Consider the following 24,640-nt stretch of genomic DNA (forward strand, 5'->3'; position numbering starts at 1 on the left):
ATTAAATAGGATGTTTATTATCATTGAAGTTTGTTTTGCATGTCGATTTATAATTTTTTGCAAATTGGCGTCGCAAGTAAGAAACAATAAACGTTTATCATTCAATCGAAAATAATAAACATCTAATTGTAACAGAGACTGCATTAACATGTACTGTTCGACTTTCGACAAATCAGATGAATGTTTACAAGATGTTGAGTTATCCTAATTTAAAATTGCAAAATCTTATTCAATGTAAAGCTGAATTATTGAATTTGGTTTTAAGCCCGAGATTATATTATCTACTATATATATGCATCTGGGGGAGTAAAAAGTGAGTTTGTCCTTGGCACTGTAAGCCCTAATTATGCCTTTGCTTTTATTAGAAAGGTCTCATACATACATCTGCTGAATGCATAAGGCAACCATTTAAAAATCATTTGTGCTAGCTGAAATAAAAGCATATGCTTAAACTCAACAACTTTTTGTGAATACAGGCCAAAATTGCTTTTCTCAAAGAAAAAAAAAATAAATAATTAAATAAATAAAAAAACAAATTTAATTATCCAAAAATTTAAATTTAGTTGCTTATCTCTAAAAAATAAAATTTAATATTATTTATCAATTATTAATTTTAAGTTCATAATAAAAAAAAATCAATTTTAAGTTCATAATACAAATAGCTTTAGGTACAGCATAGTTATACAGATTTTATTAGGTTACTGGGGTGAAACAAAATATTCTAAACTAAATTAAAAGAATATATAGATGGTTTTATTCATATTTCAATTAATTTTATAAAGAAAATATGATGCAAAAATAATTTACAGTAAAAACATTTATTCCAGTAAAATTTTTACATTCAAAATCAAAATATGTTACAATACTATACAAATATTATACAAATGAGACATAGAATCTTGCTTTAAACAGAAAAAATATTTTTATGCTAAATCTTATTGGTAGAATACAATTAATTATATATTTTCAAGACTGATGTAAGACATTAAATGTGCATCTTGGGAAATTTTTTTTAAAATCAAAATGTGAATGAAATGCTTCTACACATTTGTGCTAGATAACCTGTCATGATACAGTTTACTTTAATTATTATTTATTTCATTTTTTATTTTTAATGTGAAACTTTTAAAAAAAAAACTGTATTTTTTAAGAGATTCACTATTCGTGTAAAAAATTTTGAATGACGTAGCCCTTCATTTAACAGTCAATTGCATATTGAAAACTGATATTAATAAGTTGAAAGTCATTATTTTTAAATCTTCTGTTTCTTACCTTGAAAATGATAGATCGTTTGCATATTATTAATTTTAATGTCTTGACCATCTGGTTGTGTACTGTCAGGGGTCTGTCCAGGTCGAATTTACTACCGTTTAGCGGTACCTTCACAAATTCAACTTTAGGAAAAACGGTAGTTTCACAAATTCAATATTAGGAGAAACGGTAGTTTCACAAAATACTTTTTCTTAAAATTTTATTTTTGTATCCCTTAAGAAACCATAAGTCCATATCTTTGTGTTGATTTTTTAACATAATTTTTAATTTTTCACAAATGATATCTAAATTTTCACAAAATAGGTACCTCTCAGAAAACCCTAGACAGACCCCTGACTGTGGAATCGCCCTAAAATTGTTTGAGTTCAAAACATAATGTTTTAAAGAAACAATCTTGATATTAAATAGCCACAACTAGTAGTTTTGAAACTGTGAATAGACAAAAATATAGAGTAAACACAAAAGAAAAATTAATATTTATAATTGAATCAAAAACTTTGATTGTAGTTTAGTTTAAATACACTTTTAAATTATATTTAGATTAACTTGCAAAATTTACAGACATGAATAATACAAGTCTGCAAGTTAATCTAAATAATTTTTCAATAAATTGTCCTTAACAATTAAGTTTTATTATTTAGGGAGGAGCTTTAAATTTGCAATTTCTGTTTTTTATCTTTATAACAATATTAATATATATATACATTTTTTTATGATTTTTATTTATACAACAAAACCAGAATAAAAATGTTCATGTTTAATTATTACTTCAAGTATATTAGCATTAGCACAATAGTACTTACTTTTTTCATTGCAGCAAGTAAAAATGAATTAACATGCATAAATTTTTGACTATACTACAAGAGACTTTTCACCAGAATGAATAAGTTGGTGCCTAGTCAACGATCTTTTTTCAGTAAACCTTATATCACATATACTGCACACATAAGGTTTTTCACCAGAATGAACAAGATTATGTCTAGATAAATGCTTATTTAGTGAAAAACGCTTGTTACATACATTACATGAATAAGGTTTTTCACCAGTATGAATCAAGTTATGTCTTTTTAAATCATTTCTTTGAGAAAAACACATATTACATACATTACAAGAATAAGGCTTTTCACCAGTATGAACAAGATTATGTCTATTCAAAATACTCTTTTCAGAAAAACACATATTACATACATTACAAGAGTAAGGTTTTTTACCAGTATGAACAATATTATGGGTATTTAATTGATCTTTTCGAGTAAACCGCATATCACATTTGCTACAAGAATAAGGTTTTTCACCAGTATGGATTAAATTATGCTTTTTTAAATTATTTTTCTGAGAAAAAGTCTTATTACATATATTACAAGAATATGGGTTTACACCCGAATGAACAAGAGCATGCCTAATTAAAGAACTTTTTATAGAAAAACCAACATTGCATACAACACAAGAATAAGGCTTTTCACTATGAGTAACATTTTGGACATTTAAATGTTTTTTTCGAGTAAAACGCATGATATATATACTATCTGAATGAGACTTTTAATTAAAATGAAATCAAATAAAAATCCATAAACTGTAGAGTTGATTATAACCTTTTTCAAAGATACAAAAAAGCAGAATGACCCGTCAGTTTCAATTTGATATCATGAAATGTTAATTATTAGAGCACCAGTGTCCATAACTATATACGTAGGCACTTACAGAAATAAAAAGTAGACATAGTTGGACGTGAGTTGTGACTCTCATACAACTGTTCGTATTTTCTTCATTAACCTTCTTGCTGCAGCCAATAACTTTTGGCGATATTCTGAAATAAAGTAGAAATAAATAAATAAATAAAAAAATAAATAGGGACTTATAATCAGGGCTGGCAATTTTCTTGACCACAAATGGCAAAAAACATGATAAATGCTTTTTTTTTTATTATTCAAATCGGATTTTTTTTACTTTAAATTATTATTTTGAATTTTTAGACATAACAAACAGAGCTCGACAAAAAAATACAAATAATGTTTAATATTATTTAAAAACAATTCTAAAATTTTATTATACAATTATTAAAATTAATTACTGAAGAAAATAAATTCGTAGCTGCTTTTATTCAAACTCAATACTCTCAGGAATTTGTAAAGAAAAAGACAAAATATGTTAGATATCAAATGAAAAACAAATCTAATTTAGATAAGGGGGAAAAAAAACAAAGATTCGAAATTACTCTCTATGCAGAATGACTTTTCACCATTATTAATATACATACACTGCATGTTTAATAAATTTTAAACATATAATTTAATAGATATATGTGAAACATGCTTATTAAACAGCAAATAATTTTACATACAGTTCATAAAAGTTTTAACATTTCACATCACTTTAATCCACGTTTAGTCTTTTTTTTATTATTATTAAGTCTATTTTAAACATCAAGTAATAATCTGCAGACTTATTCTGGTTATTTCTCTGTATAAAATCTTTACTACCACTGAGATCGAACTTGGAAAAAAAAAAACAACAACAACAAAAAAACTATACTATTTAAAAACTATACCATATAAAAGATTATATATTTTTTACCTGAATCAATGATTTTGTACTAAAAAAAATCAATTTAAATCAATGATTAGTTTTTAAAAAATAAAGGGATTTAATGCCAACCCTATTCCAGATCAAGAAAGTTTTGGATATACTAAATAATTTATTGTTAAAATTTCCAATCACTTCCTACCTAGCATATTGTGTATATTATTATAAGATTAAAAATGTCACGGTTTGACATAGCATACACATTTTGGTAAAATCATTTTTATACACATTTTTAATACATTTAAGTTATACAGTCGTAAGAATTCCTTTTTATAAGGTCTTATCTTACTTTAAAATTTTCATCTGTAATAAAATTTCAAAACTGATTCTTACAATCTGTCAGTTATAACTGGCAATTTGAACACTGGAATCAACATTATATCATTTGCAATTGAGATTAATTTTCCTGAATCCGAATCAATTAGTTTCAAAGGAAAAAGTTACAAGAAAAAAGGATATATTAGATTGTTTTCTCGAAAAGTTTAAAAATTATTATAAAATAAATTTTCATGCTTTTGTCAGATATGTAACAGGTCAGATATGTAATAAGTCAACAGGATATCCGTTTTGAACTAAAAACCTTAATTCTTTCGATTATAGACTGCCATTAAAAATATAAGCACTAAGTGATTAATTACCAAGGTTGTTACCCATGATTTCGATGCCACACAAAATAATTTTGTGTAAAGACTAATTGAAATAAAGTTAAGATCTCAGGATTGCGATCTGTGCTCCAAGTCTTCGTAACTTAAGCCAACAAAAACTATCAGAAGAAAAAAAAATCACAGAAGGAGAGAACTCGGGTAGGGGAGATTTATAACTCGCAACCACTCAAGGGCAAAACTCTATACGTTTTTATTTAAAAAAAAATGCGCAAGTTTAAAATCCATTATTCTAGTTGGCTAGACAGATCAAGATACTTTTTCATATCCATAACTTACTTGTATTTCCCCCCTACTACTCTTGACAGATCAATTTTTTCAACAGTTGAATTAATAGGTCTTTTTTTGAATAAATGATCAGTGTCAAATGCTTTTTTTCCCGTTTGTTTGTTGTTACTAGTTGTAGGTTAAAAACCTAGAGTTGATAGCCACCTATTTCTGTTTTTCTAAAACACCGAAACAAACTCATAAGAGTTGTTAATTTTGTAAATCGAATATAGATGGCAGTAAACTATTTCTGAGAAATATTAGCAATAGAAATGGGCTATAGGTGGCGTACAGCAGAACTCTCTATTTATGGCAACACTACATGCTCTCACATCATTTCAGTCCTGAGAACTAAAGAGTGGCAACCATGTAAGGATAAAAATAATAAATATGTACGGAGTAAAATAAATTTCATTCATAATTTTACAAATAAGTCAAATTCTTCAAATTTTATTTATTTATTTATTTATTTTTTAAATGCTTATATAATAATGTACATTTATTTAAATTCCATACAGCGAAAAAAATTGTTCTACCCCAAACAATTTCAAAAGAGCAATCAAAATATTAGATATCTATATTACATTAAAAATTTTATCAACTTATGATTTATGCCTGGAATTCTTAACTGAAAAAAAAAAATTGATTGCGTGCAACACCTATGTCTTTTTATATTTTGAAATTTAATATCTTACGAATTACTTTATATCTAAATCTAATCTGAATATCTTACCTTTTCATATTTAGGTATTATTTTATTTGATAATGATTAAAAAATTAAATAACAAGGTAAAACATTTCGTTTTGATTCACATTTTAGCATGTCAAAATTCAAAACATTAACAAAAAATTGCAAAAAAAGAAAAATTTATCAAATGTACACATTTGATTTTAATATGAATACAGAGGTTTTATTCAAAAGTTTTTTACTTGATTATTTAAATTCACTACTAAATATTTATAATAAATATCAGAAAATTTCTTTATTTTATTCATCCTTCCTATTCATAATTTTTTTTCATGCATTGTTTCGCACAGCAAGGTCTTGAACAATAGTGTAAAATTTAATGAATAAAGGTAGGTGTACTTCAATCATCCATCACAATTACTCGACTTTACATCATCAGATTTCCATGCATTCTGATTGCTATAACATTTCCAAAATGGCCGCTCCTGATATTTTGCTCGAAAGTGCAAATGATTTTTATCAATTCGGCATTTAAATTTTGTAGGCTAGATAGCAAAAGATTTCTGATAACGTGGATATTTACATAATTGATTAAACTGAAAAGGTAGCTAAAATATATTGTTGCATTTAATGTAACAAAAACGTCATTAATTTCCGGATCACTTAATATATCACCAAAATCGATTGATCACTGAAATTTAAAAAACACTAAAACTTAATGAATAACTAAAGCTTAAAAAATAAATGTGATAAATGTCTTAATATCTTAAAAAATTGACGCTTTTATAAAATTTCAAGATTTTTACAGCTTTCTAGAAAAAAAACTACATACAGTGATGTAATTTTTAAATTTGTAAATATTTAGGAAATTTTAAAAATATTGCTATTTAAAGAATAAAAAGTAAGAAAGCAATAACAAACTAACTAAATTATAAATGGAATTACTAAATTTTAATACAAGGAAAAAAAATCCAATATTTTGAATTTTTTTAAGAAAATTTATTGTATAAAGATTATAATCTATCAGTAGAAGAGGTGACAAACAATCTTATAATTTTTAATTTTATTCAAATTTGGCGGAATTTTAAGTTTAATATTGAGAAATCACAAATAAGGAAAATTAAGTCACAGAAATAAAAAATTCATAAAATTTTGAAATCTGAAAAATCACTATTAAATCAATGAAATGGCATATTATTTTTTGAAAGTCTGCCTTAACAAAATTATGAAATTAAAGAAAAATTAATTAATTACTTTAATTTAAAGAGGAAATATTTCAAATCACAGAAAAAGAAAGTGCAATAGAAGGGAGGAAAATAAAACTAATTTAATAAAAAAAAAAATAATAATAATCCAACAAGTTCACATTATTTCATACTAATAAAAAGGAAAATAATTTTATATTTTTAAATTTTTTTAAAACTCAAATTAAAGCATTGTTGAAAAATCGTTTACTGGTAAAATAAAAGAAAATAATATGATTATAAAACTTTTAAAGTAATATTACATTCAGAAAAGTGAAAATTTGCAAAATTATTATTTAACTGAAGGGAAGTAATCAATTTTGTATTTACTTTTAGAAAGAAGCAAAAAGTAACTTGAATTTGAAATCATTGATACTTTTAGAATTTGAAAAACTAATTAAAATATTAGATGGATACATTCTTTATAAATACTGTGCAGTAAGAAATTCAAGGAGTGTCCGTTATATTCTTCCTTTAAGATAGTAATTGGTAATTTTTTCGACAAATCAGAAACCATCTTTCGCTTATTTGCTTTTCTTAGAAATTTATATTAATAGTTTTTTGTGAATATACCAATTTTCAGTGTTGCACTAATATTTGCAACTTCCCATTTTTCTTTACATAAAAAGCCCTTACCTTCACAAAGCAAATTTTTCTTAGAACATTTTGGGAGGTAACTCCCCCCGTCTTCAATGGGTTCTATTGAAGAAATATGGAAGAAAACTCAACAGGCCTTAGTACAATGCCTCCTAGAAGACAGAAGGCCTCTGTACGGGTTATCATAAATAAGAAACTTTATCCTTTAGTAGTCCAAGCGTAATGACATCTTTCGTATTTTTCTCCGTTGCGAAAATTATGTTCATTATGTCGGACTACTAAATTGATCCGAACTGAGGCCTTCTCTTTTCTAGGAGGTGTTGCTTAGTCTGTATGAGTGACCGTCATCTGCATCTGCAGATCTTAAATTTTAAGGTCAGAATGTCATCGGCACTGGTGAAAAGATCTAAAACAAAGATTGCTGCACTGCTACATGGTTTAAAGGGTTATTTTGTTACCAGTGTATTAGATACATTTCAACTCTTTATTTTTGGAAAAATAAGCTCATTTAATCTTTTTTTTTTTAAAAAAAGCGAAAAAAGCTTTTAGAGGGGAGGGGCGGGAACGGTGAAAAGTTTTTATATTTAAATCTAGCCTTGATTTCGGTGCCTTACGCAGCCACTTACTAGGCTTACACACACTTCGGTCAGCCCTAGTGGCTCAGCTCTTAAAGGCGCAGAGTTGTCATTGTGAAGGACTGACGTTGGATTCTCAGTGGAGGCTTAAAGTTCACTCAGTTTTTGATTGGTGGATACCAGTTTGTTTAGGAAGTAAAGACGGCTTATGTACAATGCTGACACATTACTTCTTCAGCGTAGAAGATTTTTGCATCGTGATCTGCTGCAGAATAATCGACAATCCGAATAACGAAAACTTTCCAGTACCAGCCCGGTAAAAACTTTAAAAAAAAAAAAAAATCACTGGAGACATACTTAAGGGGTATAACTTGTAGCCACCCACCGGCAAACCTCTACATGTTTTTATTTTTATGAAAAAAAATTGCAAGTTTAAAATCCATTTGACGTTTTGGCAATTTTAGTTGGCGTCACAGATCACAATACAGAAATATCTCCTTTTAGCATATAACGTAATTTATTTATTTCAATTACCTTTGATTTTACATTACTCAGCATAAAATTAATTTCAACGAGAACTCAGAAAAAATATATTTTATGGAAATAAATGAAAGAAAAGACAAAGAACGTTACAAAGGCAAAAAGAAGAAGTTTAAGTTATTTTACATAAATAATATGAAATTACAATACTTAATGACTAAATGATGTATTGGATATATTAGTATATGGTTACACATTCCAATCTACAAAAAAAAACAAGAAAAGAAATTTAGTAATTTAATTTGATTTTATATTTCATTTATTTAAATACGTACTTATTACTCTATCAAGCTTAAATAAAAAAAAATTTTAAACTATATTGGTTAACAGCTTTCAAAAAATTGGATTTTACTGTTTTACTTTTAAAATTAGTCTGAATGGAAATTGGATAGGTAATTGAAATAATTTTCAATTGTCTTTAAAACAGTTGTGAAAATGTGAAAAATGTGTGTGTGTTTTTTTTTGAAAGGTATGACAATTATACCTCGAAACCTATTTTTGGGCCTATAATAACTAAACATAGAATCTTGAAAAAGATTAAAAATGGTGAGTTTTCGCGTTTAAAAGATAAAGGAATAAAGACGTCTATTTTTAAACACAAATAGTTTGAAAATTTTACCGAGAAAAAGAAAGAAAATTAAAGTAATTTATGTTTGTTGCCGAAGTATAAAATTTTTAAAATTTTTTTTATATTTATGATGATATAACGTAAGAAACTTATCAAAAATAAACAAACAGTAAGATAAAAATTAAAAAATAAAAAATAAAAAAAACCATTTTAATGATTTTTCTTTTCTTAAAAAAGCTGGGTTTGCATTTAGATAAAAATTAAAAAATAAAAAAAACCATTCTAATGATTTTTCTTTTCTTAAAAAAGCTGGGTTTGCATTTATAGTGCTTCTTCAAAATCGAAAGAATATCCAACCGAGAAAAATATAAAAAATAATTAATTAATTTCTTTTGAAGGAAATTAATTAAATAAATAAATTAATTGTTTAAGTTAATTAATTAAATAAAATAAATAAATTATTTAAATTAATTTCTTTGCAGTAAAGCAAATGGAATAAAATTTTTTAAGCTAACGTAATTCGTAAACTGCTTTCTGCAGTTGTGATATTTTCTGAAACTTGGAAATTCTTATATTCACTAAAATATAACTTACAGTATTCTTTCACTAAAAGTTAGTTTTTCTGTTAGAAACTGTGAAAGAGAAAAATAATGATTAATAAATTTTACTGTTTTATTTTAACTGAAGTAAAATATTATTTTTAAGCTTACTAGAATTTCAAATTTTATTTTGTAATTATGTTAGAATATTACATTAGTTTATTCAAGTTAAAAATTTTACATAACTTTGAAACCCTTCTAAAAAAATTAACCCAAAATAAAGATACCTTGAAATATCTTAACAAAAAAAACTAGCAAACTAATTTTTCAAAATATTTTTATTTATATAATATAATTGAGGAAAATCTAAAGGAGTGTGTTTCAACCTTTTTTAAAAACACAATTTACAATTTCATTAAATTTCAACAAAGCATTAACACAATTTTTTTTGTCTTGTGGGCGTGTGTTTTATTTTTATTCTCGAATATATTCGTATTTGCACTGCATTGAGTGAAAAAATTTTTTTCCTATGAAATTTGAATATTGCAACCAGAAATAAAAATCTAAGTTTGATTAGTATTTTAATTACCTAAAATAGAATGTAACATTACCTATTTACAAAATCTATTTTTACAAGTTCTGTAAGATTGGCTATTTACAAGTACTATCATTGCATGTGTTTCAAAGCAAGGAAAAACAATGCTTTAGAAGTTTTCATGCAATTAGAATGTATAGTGAGAAATAATTATTTTCTAGCTCTCAAAAATTTTTTTTTTAAAGATGTATAATGATTTTTGCATTAATGTAATACGCATAAAAGGAAGAGCTTTGTGAGTTTGTTTCTCTTAGAGGGTAACTTCAAAACCGTTTGAGTTATGTAGGAACTTGAAACTTAGGAAACGGGTGCCTAAGTATAGTATGCAAAAGTATAATATTAAGTATTGTATATTTTTAAGTATAGTATGTATAGTATATTTTAAGTATAGTATATTGTTAAGTATAGTATGCTAAAACAGATTTTTAATGATCATTGAGCTATTCAGAGCCATGGTCGCACAGAGCAGTCATTGTGAAGAACTGACATTCGGTTTTGATGACATGGCTATTTGGAACCCAACCAGCTTTCGATCGGTGGATATCAGCTTGTCTGGGAAATGCTGTCCCGCCACCACCATCATGTCATTAGTAACGAAATTGTGGCGCCTTAAACTCAACGGAACCTCAATGGTATGTCACAGGAATGCTATTATTGAAATATTTCGGCTTATCAAAATCCCTCATGTTCAAGCGAAAGTTCTAAGCTTTTTTCCTAACTTCCAGTCGTAAAATTTCATAATTGTTCTTCAAAACTAAATCTTTTACCGTTTTTAGTGCGAGTTTTTAGATTTTTGGCAGAATAAAGTTCATGATCTCCATCTACATTTTTATCTTACGTCATCCGGAGTCTATTATATAGAGTCTGACAGTGGTGACCCTTTAGTCTCATTGTGGATGAGTGACCATTTTGATCAACCTGTGTAGGGACCGAGGAAGCGCGGTATCGGTCCTCGTTAAACTGTTCTACCGTAAAGTGCTCAACTTCACGCGCAGGTCGTTGGGCTACCAAAGCAAGGGATCAAAATTGCGATGGCATGTGTTCGGATCATCGTCAGGGATGTTTCACAGACCGTCGCCAATAGCCCTTTCAGCTGCTCTAGTGTGCCGTAAATAAAGTCCCAACCTACTACATATAAATTAAAAAAATTCTATAAAAGTATTGCGTGATTCTTCAAACCGCGAAGTGTGAAAAAATTAATTATTAAATATTAAACATTTTTAGTAAATTTTATTTTTAATGCAGGATAAAATTTAAGTTTCCTCTATCTCCAAGAAAAGAAAAAAAAAAAACGATAGTAAAATGTTTTTTAGCCATTCTTACCTCTCTTCTTCTTAATTAGACTTTTGTTGATGAATAAAAATGAATAAGGTTTCATTAATGTCCTCTTAATGATGGGATAAAATATTTTGATGCTTTTTGTTTATTAATTAAACTATTTTCATATACTTTTCATAACTGATATAATTTGGTCTTTTTGTTGAAGTGAACCTTCTTAAGAACCTTCATAAATATTTCAAAAAAATAAAAATAAATAAATAACTAATTTAGTTATATAAAATTTTAAAATATTTTTTTTTTCTTCTTTTCAACTGAGATATTCCCATCATTATTTATTTTTACCTGTTCGAAGAATGGTTCTTCAGACAGTTTTACATAATTATAAAGTATAACTTCGAAGGAAAAAGTATTCAATTAATCGAATGATTTTATTAAAACATAAGAAAATAAAAGGATTAAAATATAGAAACAAAAATTTTATTAGTTGCTACCTTTTATAGCTTTTATTACCAATTTTAAATTTTAAATGATATTTAATTAATGCTTAATTTCAAAAAATGGGGTGCTTTACAATCATACTTGTGGTGCTTGTTAATTTAATCAAATTTACTTTAAATCTTATTTGGCATGTAAGACAAATAGACGTATTTGATTTAACATAATATCTCATTAGCACGTATTTGCATGTGAGACAAATTTAAAGATAGTTTTATTTTTACGGAAAAAGAATATAGCATTAATTAAGATTAATCAATGTATTGATTAGAGAAAATATATATTTCTAAGCATACATTTTAGCTTCCACAAATATTTACAAAACATTAATTATAAAACTACAGAAGTGATAATGAAGTTGAGTTTATTTTATTGAAAAAAAAACATTTGTGTTTTCAATTGTTTTTACCATTGAAATTATTCTTTTAATGAACAGACTGACAAATTATGCAAAATTGAAAAAATTATTCGTTTAAACTTTCGACATGATGTTTCTCAAGAATTCTTTATTTGTTTAAAATAAAAATGCATTAAAAATAATACCATTCATTAAACATTTAGCCATCAATTACTAACTCGCTGACTTTAATTTGAAATTTATTTATCTCTAAAAAAAGATTAAAGAAACAGTTCTGGTAGAAACGTTATTCTTTAAAAGAATTACAAGATACATACAAGATACGTAATTACAAGATACATGCAAGATACATACAAGATACATAGATGCATAGTTGGAGAAAAAACTATAAGGTTTGAGTAATACAGCTACTGTTTTCTCAAATCTTAAAGTTTAGCAACTATCTTAATATTTACACAAAAAAGCACATAGTCTTATATTAAATTTAATGGAAAATTTTTTATTCACAGAAAGCTCTATTTTTCTTCGACTTATTTGAAGTAATAAAAACTGATGAAATAAATTCATAGGTTCCTCCGCGCATAACATTTAGTTATCTAGTTTAGATTTTAAAATGAATTAATTACTAAGATGAATAGTTACGGATAATAGATTATTAAGGATGTGATTCAAATTGTTGTTATATCATCTAAAATGTAAACTTGTTAAAACTAATAACTATAGAAATTTCTCATACGAAGCATCTTCAAAGATGAATATTGAAAACAAGTAAAAGATTCCAATTAAGATAATTGCTCGTTACTTGTTTGGCGTAATAGTTTATGAACTTTAAGTTCCTCATAATTTTCAGCTTTAAAGAATAAAATATTGTGCAACGTTGCGTTAAGCTTTTAAAGTTGAGGAGTCACATGGTTTATTATTTTGTCTCATTATTATTTTAGCTTATGTTGTGTTAAAATTAAAATATGGGCACGGATTGAATAGGACAAATTTCATATACGAACGTTAACTATACGAAACAAAAATATAAGGTTCTTGTACTTGATATATAGTCGATCAGGTAGCAAGGAAGCTTAATACAGTGGACATATCAAAAGCAATATCTGAAAAATTGCTCTCTATCATTTTTCTGCAAGGAACATGGAGTCTATCTATAACTAGTAGTTTCATGTGATTTTTGATAAATGGCAGCTCTAGAGTCGTGGTGGCTCAGGGGATAGAGCGCCCGCCTTCCAATGAGGTGAATCGGGTTTGATTACCAGCGATGACTGGTTGATGCGAATTCCGCATCCGGACTGCACTGACCACAGTTCTGAGGTAAAATATCCTCAGTGGTTGAAGGATCATGGGTTAGAGTCCTCTTGCCGTTAGGCTAACTGTGGGAGATTTTCGGGGTTTTCCTCACCATATAACGCAAATGCCGGTTAGTTCCCTCAAAAAGTCTTCCATGAAGGCACAATTTCTCCCAATACTTGATCCAGAAATTTTCCTGTCTTCTGGATTGGGTTCAAAATTACAAGACTACGGAGTTGAACATTTGTAGTCGTAAACCCAAAAAATAAGGTCAGCTGTTCAATGACGGTTATAAAATAAAATAGAAATTGGTAGTGGTAGTCTATTAAAAAATGTTGACTCCCTGTTTTGACTTCTGGTTTTGTACATCGCCCCTATACAAACCACTAATACCCCACACTGTAAGAAGTCAAAATTCAATAATAACCCTTAGGAAAATTTGCCATAGGTTTGCCATAAAAAATGCCATAGGATATTCCTATGGAGTTTTGCCTACGGCAAAATTTTGCCATACACTTTTGCCATACATGTATGGCAAAATTTTGCCATACGTATATGGCAAAAGTGTATGTCAAAATTTTACCATAGGCAAAACCCCATAGGAATATCCTATGGCAATTTTTTGCCATACATGTATGGCAAAGTTTTGCCATAGGCAAAACTCCATAGGAAAATCCTATGGCATTTTTTTATATGGCAAAATTTTGCCATACCTATATGGCAAAATTTTACCATAGGCAAAACCCCATAGGAATATCCTATGGCATTTTTTTATATGGCAAATTTTTGCCATAAAACTAAGATGTGTTACAGCTTATGACGAAATATTTTTCCATAGGCTATGGTACACCTTTGCCATACAGCTATGGCAACATTTCTCGTTGATATTTTTTCATACATCAAAAAATAGTTACTTACAAGAATCTTTCGCAATGGATATTAAAAATGCAAAACTTAATAATTGTAGAATAAATATATATCCAGAAAGCTTTTTTTTTAAAAAAATTTCTTTGATAAACTTCTCCTGTTTCACTTGCAGAATCCTTTCTGAATGCTTTTCTTATTCAAATAAATTTTAAATGGTTAGTACTAACCGTTAGAAAATGGGTCCGGCCGTTGGAGCGAGTGGGGAAAGTATTGGTTATGTTGATTAGGAACAAAATATATTGAGTACAGGCAACCAATATTTGTTAAAACTGTAAAAAACAAGAAAATAGAAAGTGAGTCTAGAGGTCGGAGCGAGTATAAAAAACGTTAATTTGATTGATTGGTATCATAATTAGTTAGATAAGCGTCAGATATTAGAGGAACCTAAAAGAAAGCAAATTTAAATAATGGTCCGGTGGTCGGAGCGAGTATGAAATTTTTTTAAATTTTGATATGTGATACTAAGCTAAAAATTAAACAGACTACTAAAACAATAAAATACTATGAAAACTCAAAAGATAAAGAGTGGGGCCGGTGGTCGAAGCGAAATTAGTTTAAAATAGACCAAACGGGACAAAAGCCGAATATGTAACGGTGCTACCAGTGGTGGCATGTGAACAAAATTTTATCTATAAAAAAGATGGTATTAGACTATGAAAAGCTAAGAATAGAAAACAGGCTAAATTAGTTGATCCCCTATTAGTGAGGGATATAAAACTCAGAAACTTTATGTTGAGTTGTGTTAAGCACAGTTAGAAAAGAGAACGCAATATAGAAACATTGGTAAATACAAAACATGTTTAAGACATGATTAAAATTGGTAAAATTAATAATTGCTATTAACAAATTGACACTTGGTCAGGGATAGTAAATAAAAATTAATTGGGTATAGGACATCGCTATGACTAAAAAGTTGTAAACTTAAGGAACGATTAAAATGTTAAAAGCATTTTTGGTAACAGCAACAGATGATATGGTCAGGGACTGTGTCGTTGATAATATTGAAGCAAAATAATTTTTAACCAGTAATCCAGCAAATCTAGTTAATTGATGACCCTAAGCTATGTATAAATATGCAACAGAACATTGTACAAATATATGTGGATAGTTAAGAAATATTAGTTGTAAGACAGCAAAACACAGAGACATGATAAAAACAATTTAATGGCAAGCAAAAATTAAACACAAAATAAAATATAAAGCCCTAACGTATGTAAGATAATGTAAAAAAGCATTGCAAGAACATAAGTGGAATTAAAATCAAAAAGTAATGAGAATGTAAACACTGACTTTGATATTGATATATGACAGCAATAAAATGAAATTATCATATAACAAGTTAAAAGAATTAAAAAATTTTAATTATTAAAGAAATGATGATCTGGTTTGATCATAAGCACTTAACCGCGTTTTTCATTATGAAAATAGTTTACAAATTGCTATGGGGAATAGAACACCATTAATAATGGAAAAGTGATGTGACTTTAAAAATTTATATAAAATCAGAGGGAGGGGATAAAATAAAAAGAAAGATGTCGTTTAATCAGAAACAGTTGGGGGAAAGAAATATAAAAAATTTAGATAAAAATATAAACAGCAAGATATTAATTAAAGTGTACAAAGTCAGCAAATGGCAAAATTTAACATAGCGAAAACCTATACCCAATCGCGACATATTTTAAAAAGATACAGATAATAAAAGTACCAGACTGCCGGAAATTAAAAACTTAATAAATTCAGAAAAATAATCGAATAGGCGTTTGCAATAAAATGTTTTTGACCAAGAATGAGATTGAAAAAATATTAAAATAAGTCGCCAAAGTTAGCGAAAAATTCCACTTGAAGTGGATGATACGTTAACATGGCGGTCTGATACTCTAAGCCTAAAAGAATGGAACATCGGATTTCAAACACTCAAAAATAGGAAAATTGGCCACCCGGAAGCCGGAAAAGACTCACCAGGAATGCGTTGCGGGATTACATGTTGAATTTAATTAACTTCGGGGTGAAATAATGGATATTTATTTCTTTTAGAAGATGTTTTTGAGGACTCCATAGAAGTTGTTGTTTCGTTGGTGGAGATCTAGATCAGCTTTTCTCTATGGTATACTGCCATACAAATCTTTAAGGTTACCATTGGCCTATGGTATATTGCCATAAGAATTTCTGTGGTTGCCATAGGCCAATGGTGACGTGCCATACAAATCCTTATGGTTACCATTGGTCTATGGTATACTGCCATACAAATCTTTATGGTAGCCATAGGCTTTTGGGGTTTTGCCATACAAATTTCTATGGTAACCATAGGCGTATGGTATCTTGCCATATAAATTTCTATGGTAGCCATAGGCTTATGGGGTTGTGACATACAAATCTCTATGGTAACCATAGGCGTATGGCATCTTTCCATACAAATTTCAATGGTAGCCATAGGTTGCCATAGGTTGCCATAGATTACCATAGGCTTCTCTATGGCAAATTTTCCTAAGGGAATAAAAAAAAAAATTTAAAACATTTTTTTTTATAGTTGACTGAAAATCGGAAAAGAATTTTATTTTTGTCTCCTTTAAAATCAGGAAGATCTGGCACACCACTTCCAAAAAACGTTGGCAGTATTTTTGGGTGATGATAGAAGTTGTGAACTATAAACTTTAGGAAACCTCACGTTTTTCTTTTCCCAAAATAATCAATGTAATTGACGTATGCATTTTTCGGCATCAGACTTTGAAATTTTTAATGCACAAAAATGAAAGTTGTATTGCTTAAGCAATATTATAATATTACAAGCACCGTTGATTCACAGCAAACATTCAGTGTTTCGTAAGAATTCGTTTTAATATATATATTTTAAGAATTATTGTAAAAAAAGCAATAAAAAACAAGAGCATTAGAGTGACTAATGCTTAAATAAGAAAAAAAAACTATAATACCAAACTCCTTCGAATCATTATCAAGCAAAGGAGCAAATAAAATACAAGAAATGAATTTTACTTGAAGATGAATTTAAAATGCGATTCAAAACAAAAAGCGAACTCAAAACTATTGGGTTGGTAACTAAGTTCCCACCGGATTTAAAGTTTTAAAATGTTTTTGAATAATATTTTAATATATCTTATAATAATGTCATTAAATGATTTTAGCATTAAGTTTTAGATCATTCGAGAAAGATTTTACTGATTCCATGGAATCTATGTTCTTTTGTTCGAGATACATAATCTATGTTAATTTCCAGATAATTAAAATCAAATGCCAGGTTAAAAAAAAAAATAGGAATATTTGATATCCCTTTTGCTTTTATCAAGCTTTTAAGGTAGCAAAAGCGACTCGTGATATTTGGGCTGTGTATGGAGAGGGAGCCATAGCTGAAGTAACCACTTGATTGGTATGCCGCATTTGCCCTCGTATTTTGCCCTCAAAGACGCACCACGTTCTAGAGTAGGGGTGCACAACCTGCGGCCCGCGGGCCAAATGCGGCCCTTCGACTACTAAAGTGCGGCCCGCGAGAGCTTCTAAACACAATAAAAATTCGTTAAAAAATGGCAATTTTTAATCGCACTTTTAAATCATCATGTTTTGACACAATTTTAACAGATTCTTTAGTAAATGTACGTTTAACACGCTTTCTTTAACCCGATTTTATCGTAAATATATTTTATTTTATAACCGTCGTTGAACAGCCGACCCAATTTCATGGGTTTACGACTACTTACGTTCAACTCCGTAGCCTTGTAATTTTGAACCAATCCAGAAGACAAGGAAACTCCTGGATCAGTACCCCTAGAGGTATTGATTTGTTGTGGGAACATGGAGGACTTCGAGACTCGACAGATTTAACGTGCATCAGTCACCATTTACTACACGGGGAGTCTTCGGCCGGCGAGGATCGAACCCACGACCTCTTGGATATGGGCCCAGCGCCCTACCGGCCCGGCTATCCCGGCCTATCGTAAATATAAATGATTTTTTTTTAAAACAGTTATTTCCGCTTTTCTACGTGATTTCGAAAATCCCGAATTTTTATTATGACGCGAGTTTCAGTTCGCCCATTTAAATAATCACTTTTTTTTGTGACGATTTCATCTTAAATATAAGTGATTTTTTTATCTTTTTTTTTAAATTCTTTCTTTTTTAACAATTTTTTCGGCAGTTATTGCTATGCATTCCCATGTATCATAAAAAAATCCAATTATTCTATTATTCATGCTGAGTTCAGCATAAATATAAGTAATTTTCCCCCCCAATTATTTCTATACTTTTCCACATGATTTTGACGATCCCGTTATTTAACTATGATGTTATTACGACACGTGACTCTTAATCGCGCAATTAAGTAATCACTTTTTGATACGGTGCAGTTTTATCGTAAATCCTAGTTATTTTTCCTTCGTTTTTTTCCTCAAAGAATATGATTTGGTCGAATGTGGTAATGAATTGTGATTTGGTCAAAAACCAAATATTCGGCAAAAAAAGAAGAAAAAAAAGCGACTGAACGCCGTACACTTGGGGCCAAATAGCAAGATCTTTTAGCAGCATAGCAACACTGAAACTAAAATTTCAATGCTCAGAATAATATTTCCTTGAAAAACGTATTCATAAATTAACTCTAAAAAATGAGAACGTTTTTGAAAATGTCGAAAATCGAAACAGAGAACATAAAAATTGATCTTAATTTTTGAAAGAAAATTTCAAACTTCTCAGTTTTCCAATTACCAGAAAAAGCCAAGAAAAAAGAATTAAGTCAACAGAAATGCTATTAAAAACTACTGCGTTATAATAAAAATGTCTAGAAAAAGTTTTTTTTATTTCAAGAAAATAAAAAGTTAGAAAAAACGTTCTCAATTTTTTAAATGGAAATCTTATGCTGAAAATCGCAATTTAAATTTTTCTTATTGCCATAATTTTAGAAGAAAAAAAATTGCTATAAAATTAATTTTGTTAGTAACTTTATTTTTTAAAAAAATGCTGAGTCATAATAAAAATGCCGAAAAAAAAGAAAAACAGAAAAAACAGATTTTTCTTAGTTCCAGAAACAAAACTTTAATACTGAAAATCACACTTTTCTATGTTACTGGTTATTTATATTTCAGTACAGGGAAAGAGTGATAATAAATTAATAGTATGAGACATTCTGTTAAAGTGCTGGGTTATAATGAAAACAGAAAAAAATGGAAAAAAGTCCTTCTCAATTCTCAAAGTATCGAAAAAATGACAAAATTGACTTGTATGATTATAATTTTAAAAAAAAAGTATATAAAAGTTCAAAAATAAAAAAAACTTAGAAAAATACATTTCTAAAGAATATTCTGCCGAATATTTGACTGATCATTCAACCAACTGAATTTTTCACAGAAGGGCCAAATACTCGTTACATCCCTAATTTAAATGCAATGTTATTGCAACTTGAGAAATTCATAAAATGGCGGAAAACGTGAATTTTTAAGCTGCTCACTGTTTGTAGTTTAGATTTCAATTTTTTGTTGCTTAAGTGATCTTTTTCGATAAAAAAAAGAAAAATTTTTACGATATTAAAAAATCTAATAATTAATAAAATGAAATAATAAAGTACATTACAAAATAAGCATTGAATTTTATTTTCCTATACTATCACAGTTTTGTTTTTATTTTAGGCTTTTGTTTAAAACCTATAAATTTCCTACAATTAAAATATTTAATTTGAATTTATATGACTTTATTATGATAAATTTTTTCCTACTTTCATTCTGTGGGCATAGCAGTTTTTTTTATTTATTAGAATTTACGAGGCGTATCCAGAAAGTAAGTTTCCCTATTTTTTTAAAAAAAAGAACTCATACTTTCAGGAACATATTTTTTGGCAACAAGTACAGCAATGTTTCAGCTATTTTTCAAAATAGCAACATAGAATTGAGTCACTTGTCGTATCATGGGTTCAACTTTTGCATACATCTGTCGTAAAACTCTGCCGCCTGTGAATGGAACCACGTTGTGAAACAGTAAACGCTGACCGTTACTGTGAAACACTGCGGAAATTGCGACGTGCCATTCAAAACAAGAGGCGTGGAATGCTTACTGCATGTGTTGTGCTCCTCCATGACAATGCTCTTTCACATACAGCTCGACACACAGCAGCTGTTTTGACGAAATTTGACTCGGAGTTGTTTGATCATCCACCCTACAGCCCTGATCTTGCTCCCAGCAATTTTCATGTTTTCTTGCACCTCAAGAAATTCCTGTCCTCCGGTGAGCTTTTTGGTAACGACGAAGAGCTGAAGACGTCTGTCACACGCTGGTTCCATTTACAGGCGGCAGAGTTCTACGACAGAGGGATACAAAAGTTGATCCCACGATGCGACAAGTGTCTAAATTCTGGTGGTGCTATTTTGAAAAATAGCTGAAATATTGCTGTACTTGTTGCCAATAAATATGTTCCTGAAAGTATGAGTTCTTTTTTTAAAAAAAAAAATTGAGAAACTTACTTTCTGGATGCGCCTCGTAATTCTAAAATGAATTTTCGTATTGCATGATATGATAAAAAAAACTTTTCTTCAATGTTTATTTATTTTGATAAATCTATTGTTCATATGATAAAAATAGCAATTTTTTTTTTGTAAAAAAAAAAAAAAAATTATAAGTTTTTTTACTTTTGAAGGAATTCTAAAAATGGAACACCTTTAATTTTTTACAAATATATTACTAAGTTTATTGATAAAAAAAATAGAACGCTAATGTTTAAATAAACATTACTATATTTGTCATTAACATGTCTCGATACATGTGCGGCCCTTCGTTATCCAACCTGCTGTGCAAGTGGCCCTTCACTCAAAAAGGTTGTGCACCCCTATTCTAGAGGTTTAGTTGAGTTCGAATAAAAAGCGATTAAATCAACTTTTCTGTAAGAAAATTGGCATTAATGAAAAGGGAACTGGCAGAGAAAATAAATTGCTCTTACACTTTAAATTTTTTAAAAAACTAAGAAAATCACGTGTTATATACATTTTGTTGTCAACCCAACAGTTTCATCAGAATACGTTCGTTAATGATCATTAATAGTTTTATCTGTTTTTGACTAGAATGACTATTAATTATTTTAAACCCACTTTTGCTTTGCTCGATCTTGATAATATTTCACCAGAATATATTAAAAACTTTTGAATTTTTTCCCATTCAAACATTAATTCGGGATACGTTTAATAAATTCACGTTTATAAGCTGAAACTCTAAAAATGCATATTATGGAATGTCATTACTGAACACTCTCCATAACCTGTTAATAAGCTCTCCATAAGCTGTTTTTATGTATTAAAGAACAAACTGGAAGAAAGAATCGGATACATACAAGTGACGTCATCGTAGATAAATTGTGGCATTCGTTGATTCAGAAGCCAATCAAGTTTGACGCACACGCATGACATCGCTTAGAGGCAACCGATTAAGTCAGATTTAAAATCTCATGTTTGGAGTCTAATCACGTATAACAGTGTTTCCCAAAGTGTGGTACGCGTACCCCCAGGGGTACGGGAACATTTTAGGGGGGTACGCGTTCTTATGCTAAATATCTTGCAACGAACGAAAATTTCAAAATTTTTTATTTAAAAGCAAAGCTAGCCATGAAAATTTACGATTACGTATTTTTCTAATGGCTATTTTTTGCAGAGTTGACAGTTAATAATGAGTGGTGTCAACAGCCATTTGTGATTTTAAACTTTTGTGCAATTTTTTATAGTAAAAAACGCTTTCATTTTTTATTAGTGGTACACAGCGTTACGAAACATTTATAAAGGGTACACAACAGTCAGAAGTTTGGGAAACACTGACGTATAAGTACCCAATTACTAGATTGTATTAAAATAACTAATAATTCTTAAATGGTTCATGAATAGCATTTTAATTTTCAGGTTCTATTAACTTCATTTTCTTCACGGGAAGTAGTTCTGCCTATACTTCCTTAAAAAGCAATTTAAAATGTATTTTATAGTAAAATGAAAAAATAATAATGTAATTCATCTTTATATTATAATAATGGGTTTGTTGCAGGTCAACCTGTTCAAACCGTTTTCTGTAATAAAGAAGAAAAAATTGTCGGACTATTTATTCCTATCCCTAATCTGAAATAGCGGAATCGAAATAAAAGTGTTAAAGAAAATTAGCTTAAATTTTTAAAATAATTGTAAATTTTATCAAGTGATATAGAGCAGAAAGTATTGTGATGCATACTTTCCTTTCAAGACAATATTTAAATTAGTTAAATGAATAAGAATAAATTAAATGGAATAAATGAATAAAATTCTATAGTTTAAAATCTTACATCATTTTTATAAAAGTAATGAAAAAAAGCAATATCTTCCTGAAGATAATGAACAGACCAAAAGGAAGGTAATAAACTATAAAAAAAAATGAATGAATCACCCTGAATAACTTTTGATCTAATGATCAGATCTTCACGTTATATGACTCAATTATAATGATTCGAGGAGGTCACCTAAAATCTCAAATATGGTAATTAATTAGGGCTGACATATTTTAAGTTACGAAATTAGACATAGAAACGTACTATCTTTTAATAAACACACCTTTTTTTGTGATGGATTTGGATTTTCTGATCCCCAAAATATAGGGGTTAGCCGCAATTCGATAAATATGGTCCTCAAAGTTTGGTAAGGAGAGTGATCCAAAGTTCGGACCCCCAATCTCAATTTTAAATATTATACGACTTTTTTAAATTCCATTGTTCAGGAACTATTCGACCAATTTCGCACAAAATTTTTACTTGACCAATTAAAATGACATTTTTTCAAAATGATATCGAAAATTGTATGCCTCACAATTAAAATTTTTTTTAAACTATCATTGAATAATATTATAAAAATAATAAATATTTACTGAAAGTTATTTTCTACGTGGGATTAGCTTTGGATTAAGGCATTTTACAATTGTGCTCAAAAACTTTTCACTTTGCTTAAGACTTTCACGAGACCTAGTGAAATACGCAAAAAGTAAAAATAACATTAAGGGGTCCAAACTTTGGATTATCGTAACTTAAAATATCGTCTGCGCAAATTAATTAACATGTTTTAGGCGACCCCCTCTTGCCCTTAAGATTGAGTCCTAGAACGTAAAGATCAAAAGCTATTCAGGGTGGTACTTTTCTTTTAATTTTTTATTTTTGCACTGTACATTATATATAAAATTAAAAAAATTAATAAGAGTAGCCTTTTTAATGGCATTTATATGTCACTAATTTTTTTTATTTAAGAAATTGTTAATAAATAGGAACGATGTTATTATAATTTTCGCTCTTTCATATTTTCATTCAAGAAAAACACTTACGTGTAAGATTTCGCAAGTTTTAAAAAGATAGAGAGAAAAATAAAGGTTATTTATCTTTTTCTAGGTCTTATAAGTTTTATAATGGCTTATTTTATTTCTAAAGGAATATTTTCTTTTGAAAGGCTTAATGGAAGTTTTTTCTTTTTAACTCTCGCTATGAAATGTTTGACTATATTTTATAGACGTTTTATTTATTTTCAAATTTATTTTAGTCACGCTGAAATTTAGTTTAGTCACGCTTCTTCAAATAAAATTTTTTAAAATAAATTCCATTCATGGACGGATGACAGAAGCGCAATTCTATTTCATTCACGTCAACCTACGGCAAATTATATGAATGAGAATTTCTTATTCACTTAATAACTTAAAAGAATCTTTTAAATATTTGTTTTATATCGAATCTAGTTATAGAAATTTTAAGGCTGTAAGTATTTTTTAAAAAACTTTTTCAAATTTTAAAAATGGTGACAAGCTTTTGTTTTCCAATGGCAAAGCAGGAACAAATATAAAAAGGAATTTAAAGAAAAACAATGATAAATATGAAAATAAAGTGCAATTAAAAGAAGTGACCGAGTTCATTGCCTTAAAAATTTTCCAGCACACCAATTAAGCGTTGTTTTACATGCGATGCACATTGTGCTATTAATTGGATCTGCCGAATTACAGAGCAGGCAGCCAGAATGCAAAAATATTTCAAAACGATGGAGATACTCTGCCAGAATCTCATATACAGTTAGGAGGTGGAACTGGGTTAAAAATATACATAGGCGAAGAAGTCTAGCTTTCATTTTTTGAAGTTTAATTCCTCAAATGTCATGGACACTAGGAGATTTTTTCTGATGAAGGCGGA

General features: G+C 28.6%; 1 protein-coding gene across 2 annotated transcripts; it reads right to left on the reverse strand.

The window, feature by feature from the left end:
• Positions 1-731: 731 nt before the first annotated feature.
• On the reverse strand, positions 732-4,961 carry LOC107437675 (uncharacterized). Of its 2 annotated transcripts, none has more exons than XM_016049757.4 (2): positions 4,797-4,961; positions 732-3,079 (listed from the first exon to the last, which is right to left on the reverse strand). In XM_016049757.4, exon 2 carries the CDS (start codon positions 2,782-2,784, stop codon positions 2,125-2,127), a length of 660 nt encoding a protein of 219 aa, XP_015905243.3. In that variant the 5' UTR covers positions 2,785-3,079; positions 4,797-4,961; the 3' UTR covers positions 732-2,124. The 2 variants fall into 2 exon arrangements, with proteins under 2 accessions (XP_015905243.3, XP_071034935.2); XM_071178834.2 differs by lacking the exon at positions 4,797-4,961 and adding an exon at positions 4,494-4,777.
• Between the last annotated feature and the right edge of the window lie 19,679 nt (positions 4,962-24,640).

The sequence above is a fragment of the Parasteatoda tepidariorum genome, chromosome 6 (assembly GCF_982258835.1).
Source record: "Parasteatoda tepidariorum strain Cologne lab strain chromosome 6, Ptep-v5.0, whole genome shotgun sequence".
Classification (NCBI taxonomy): Eukaryota; Metazoa; Arthropoda; class Arachnida; order Araneae; family Theridiidae; genus Parasteatoda; species Parasteatoda tepidariorum.